Source organism: Anopheles aquasalis, chromosome 3 (assembly GCF_943734665.1).
Source record: "Anopheles aquasalis chromosome 3, idAnoAquaMG_Q_19, whole genome shotgun sequence".
Classification (NCBI taxonomy): Eukaryota; Metazoa; Arthropoda; class Insecta; order Diptera; family Culicidae; genus Anopheles; species Anopheles aquasalis.
Genome location: NC_064878.1, coordinates 47828549 through 47833548, shown reverse-complemented (window position 1 = coordinate 47833548; position 5000 = coordinate 47828549). Strand labels below are relative to the sequence as shown.

The 5000-nt window shown below is 45.3% G+C and overlaps 2 protein-coding genes across 7 annotated transcripts in view; both read right to left on the bottom strand.

Annotated features, from left to right (window-relative positions):
- The window catches only part of LOC126578475 (scavenger receptor class B member 1), a 4172-nt gene extending 1695 nt beyond the window's left edge, over positions 1–2477 (bottom strand). The window contains exons 1-5 of the mRNA XM_050241067.1: positions 2229–2477; positions 1490–1653; positions 1173–1424; positions 909–1109; positions 435–834 (exon numbers count right to left, since the gene is read on the bottom strand). Coding sequence (XP_050097024.1) covers positions 435–834; positions 909–1109; positions 1173–1424; positions 1490–1653; positions 2229–2304 — 1093 coding nt within the window. The 5' untranslated portion in view covers positions 2305–2477. The remainder of the gene's footprint in view (positions 1–434; positions 835–908; positions 1110–1172; positions 1425–1489; positions 1654–2228) is intronic.
- A 1586-nt stretch (positions 2478–4063) lies between these two features.
- Positions 4064–5000, bottom strand: part of LOC126579169 (scavenger receptor class B member 1) — a 26954-nt gene continuing 26017 nt past the window's right edge. For all 6 annotated transcript variants that reach the window (XM_050242518.1, XM_050242517.1, XM_050242519.1 and 3 more), the window contains one exon: positions 4064–5000. This exon is cut by the window's right edge and continues 853 nt beyond it. The gene's annotated coding sequence lies outside the window, so the exon portion shown is untranslated.

The window sequence follows — 5000 nt, the reverse complement described above, 5'->3', positions numbered from 1 at the left end:
TACGTGGTACACGGTCTAATGTGGACGGCAACGTCACGTGTATTTCTCGGTTGCGACAGTTCCCCGTTTCTTTTGTTGTTGCTAGAACGGTTGGTTCGTATTTCAAGCTCAAGTGCGCTCTAGGTTCTCGAGCTTATCACCCATTTTAGGATGCCCACAGTAGCGTTGTTGTTATTGGATTGGATTGGATTGGATGAATGAAAACCTCTACAACCCTCTGTGTGTTGTTTTTCAGTGCTTATCAGTAGTGTACTACTAGCGATATGAACCTGCTGTTCACTTTAAGTACGGCTAGTAGAATGCTTGAACAACAAAAGAGACTACTGAAGAAAGGCCATATAACGTTTAAATGAATGCAAATAAAAGTTATCAAACGAATGCGTATGACGCATCAAACGATGCGTACTCAACGAGCTAAGCTCACTCTCACTTGCCATGATAACACTTGGAGATATCGGTGCTACCGTCTTCGAGCGGCCCATACTGTCCTTTGAAGCAATCGGCAGTACTATTAGCCAGACGATCGTAGGAACTGTCGGGCAGACTGTACTTGTAGCCCATCAAAGGTCCTCGCTGCACCCGTCCATCGAAGTACAGTGGAACCGCGCGGCACAGTGTTTTGCGCCAGTAAATCAGCACAGACTCTTCCTTCAGATTCTGCGAATAAGTCGCTCCCTCGGAGGAGTTGACGATTGAAGCGAAGCAATCTCCCCTGGCCAGGCTAAATCCTGGGACCGTCGGTTCGTACTCGTACGTGTTCATCATGAAAAACTGCTCGTTCCCGTAGTGCCTTCCGTATCGCACATTCACGTGCTCCTCAGGATCCTCGTACATCTAGCGGGGTTTGAAAGATTTTTGTGTTAGTTTAGCACATCATCTACAGTATCAGGATGAAAAGGGACTCTTACTGTGCTAAGAATTCCCACATTTTCCGCCGGTACCATCGAGGGTATTATGCTGCGTGCTTGCTTCAGAAACGGAGGGTTCGTGTTCCACAAATAGTCGTAGATCGTCATTTCGGAGAACACTGAATCACCGGAGATGGAGTAGACAAAGTTTAATCCTTTCTTTACGAGGAAAAAGTCATTTTCCATCCTCGCGGCGACACCCTGTTAAAAGATTTCGAATATTAGGCGACGGTTGAACTGCCTGCGCTAGGTTGCTACACTCACCAAGAGCGACGTATTCGGTACAATGATCGTTTTGTTCAGTATACCAGGAGTGTTCCGTTCCGGTAGAAACTCGAGATGGCGTCTGGTGACGTAGGACATGGTAGAATTGTGCTCATGGAACGTTACATTATCGTGCACCAGTATTTCGCGATAAACGATGGGAACAAGCTCCTCAAGATGCAGCTGATCGTCCATTCCGTCTAACCATGCTTTAGAGTTTGTAACGTTAAAAATAAAAATCCGACAGGTAACCTGCGGTAAGGAATGGAAATCGAAACTTAGCTAGAGGCGAGCGGCGCAAAGTGCGAACTGCCTACCAACACATCTGACGTATCCTTCCACCACCGGAAATAAGGCATAAATTCGCGCATCGTCAACCGATCGTTCAGGATCAGCTGTGTCGGTTGGTTCACGTGGCAAAACAATCCCAATATAAAGCAGGCGATCGATAGGGTTGTCGTCAGGCTTATGAGGCAGAGCGCTGAAAGGAATCAATGCAGCAAAGGGAATGGTTGGTTACAAGATGCTTAACCAAACAAACAGTGCTTATTGTTGATGCATCCTCTATTCACGCGTCTGGCAGGGTGGCACTATGACGATCCTATCCTAACACGTCACTGATCGCTCTCGAGTATGATTGATTGACACTGGTACACTGGGCGGCACTCGTAGCACTTCCTCACGTTGCACGGTCATCGCATTATGCTCTTCCTAAGCGTATTGTTTGTTAGCCCGATCGAAAGCACTATCTATGTAATAAAACATCGATTTTCTCTTCCTCATTCACATCCGCGCGAAAACAAACAAAATGAACTCCTCCGAAGGGCATTGGACCGCACATCGATGATAGCTACCATTAAGTAATATTTGGTTCGCGCTTTATCAGACACTGTACACATGCATGCGTGTGGCTTTCGACCCCCTGGAGTGTACTATGTGAACCAATTTAAGATAAGAAACCACACATGTACCACAAGCATAGACCAATCACTCCTCCAAAGGGAGATCTAGAACGATCCACAGTTACTGCAGAGACGAAGTAACCACCAGAATTACCTTTGGCATTCGAGGGCTTCCGCCGTACGGGCAGATCGATCGGGAATTGTTTCACTTTAAGCAGCTTTACATCCATTACGTGGCTTCTAGGGGTTCTCAACGTTGCACTTTAGCTTCCTGTTACTCCTTCTGATGCTTAGTATTTCCCTACACAGTCCACTGATGACGCCACAACTGCACTTCGCGTTAGCGTTGGTTTGTTTTGTCGAAGCGACGCGGAGTTGTTCCGCGATTGATCCGTGCGGTAAACTAGATCGCAAAAGACTGCGCCCATCTTCCTGGCGTTCAGCGTCGATTAGAGCCTCAGCCCATATTCCCCCCCGTATTAACAGCGCACATCGCCTTGCGCCTCGAACGCGTTGAGCGGCCAACTATCGCGTATTTTTCGTTATCAATCCAACGGGAAGGTCCCTGGTCCCGGTGCTACTATCGCGCCTTGCCGCTGGCCCCGGTGTTGTGTTTACGATTTTCACCATTAACAGGCAAAGTGATAACGCATGATAAGTCGGGGGAATAGAACACCAAAAGATGTACGGCATATGGCTGGCTGGCTGGTGGCTGCTGCTGCTCCCCGGGGGTCATCTGCATCGTGTTGTTTGGCGGTTTTTGGAGTCTGCGCCAAACCTATCACCTGTGTAGCAGCTCAAACGGCACTAGAACATGCTGTATGCGATCGAGACTAGTGGCTGCTGAACAGTTTTTTGGCTGTTTGATGAGGAAAGCATATGAATCTGCTATCGCTACATGAATTGGGAAAGAATTTTGTTTCCAAAACTGGAAAAAACGAATTTAAAAAAAAACCCGTGCACCATGGAGGCGTAGCGGTGGATGATAAGCTCTATTGTGTTGTTCAAGATTATACCGAAGAATATTGGAGCGGCACGTAATGGGACATAATCTATGATTTGAGCTCCAGTGTGCAGCGTTGCGTAAGTCAACCTTGTCGCCCTAGATTCGTCGCATTTCACCTTATCGCGCTCGTGCCCGTGGTGGTTATGGTGATGCCATTGATATTGAACTCGTTTTCGGTATGTAGCGCAAAATCATTGTTGGCAAAAATAGGTAAAGGGGTAGCCAGGACGTCATGGATGGCTAGGGTCGAGCCATGTGTGCCATGCTATTCGAGCAGACTTATCACCAGTCCACCGTCTTCTTGTGACGCGTTCATGGTCATTCGCGCTTAGTGTACATTCTAAAAGCGATCATGCATGGCACAGCTAGAGAGAGCTAGAGAGGAGCGTGATCTCGCAGACAAAGAATGTTTATTTAGTGATCGAGGAGCGTGAGTAACTTGAAGATCGCGTGCTGAACGCAAATCGTTTTATGTAGAATCAGGACGAGCTGCGCAACTATTTATATCAGCATTGTGCTTTTTGTATAACATTTAGTTAGTTTCCTTTCCTTTGATGTCTTGAATTGGAAAATTTAGTTCCAGGAATTCAAAAGAAAATCCAAAGAAACAGTTTAATCTAATCTGTATTTTGTGGACCTAATCATAACTAGTGATGGCATTAAAGAAATATGCTTTCATCAGAATGCGCTACAAATGATTAGTGTAAACCCTGGTTAATAATAAATGTGACTGTTCCGAAACTTTACGGGTGGATTAAACTTACTTCAACTTCATTAAAACACTCTTGATCTGTTCGATGGTATTTGCAATTTCTGTCAGCCGCAAATTACTATAAATTAATAGATGAAATCGATGAAAAAGGAACTTTTAGACTGGAAACGAAAGATTTTATCAAAACTATATTGAAATAAATTGCATCTGGTTTCATCCTGCTCCTTTCGGACATATTCGTGTCTATTGGAGAGAAAGGTACAAATGTTTTCCTGTTTTACTTTATTGATATTGACCACATTGATCCACGGCGACCGAATCACGGGCGCTTCCACGTCCCTCCCGCCCCAAACGCGGTGAAAACTATAAATCTCACCTCCTCCGTTCGAGTCCGTGATACAGCTTGTACCAGTTTCTCGGAACCGCCCTCCTTTGCGCTCCAAGCGTGATGTCCGTTTTTGTTGTAGTTGTTTTTTGTTTGTTTGTTTGTTTGTTATCCCCACCTGACCTTAGCCACCATTACTATTTTATACACTTACGAGCTACTAAACTACATTACAGTACATACATACATATACGGTTGTAACGTGTGGAAGGGCTTCCGTTTTGCTGTATGCCGATAGCGAAAAACCGAGAGAAAAAAAGTAAACAAAAAAGTACATGGTATATTTGGCAACTGAAGCATGGACTTGGTGTGCCTAATTAATGAATGATGCCGCGCAGATGATGAAGAAAGATACATCATCATGTTGGGAGTATTATTGCAATCAGCATCATCATCATCATCATCATTGGTAGCCCTTTGATTCCCATTCCCTCGCGTACGTTGAGCAAAATAGATAGAAACAGCGGTCTACAGCTAAGGACAAGTACGTCAGTGTAGTGTACGAGAAAGAAATTTAATTTAAAATTCAATTTCGCGTCCTCACCAGCTCGAGATGGGCCCGGCTGGCACCTTTCTCCATTCGTGTGGCTGCTTCCTCCCCTATAAATCACATCGATTCCCACCAAAGAGAACATTCGTTTACGAGTTTTTTTTTGTGCGTTATTCTGCTGGATGGTATGCAAAAAGTAACATTCTGTCTGTCGCACAGCTTTGCTTTAACGCGCTTAGGCGCTAGGCGCCCGCTTTTTGGAATTTTCCATTTTCGGTTTTTCGATTGCATTGTTCAAAGGGTTTGTGTCATGCCGGAACATCGCTGGGAACA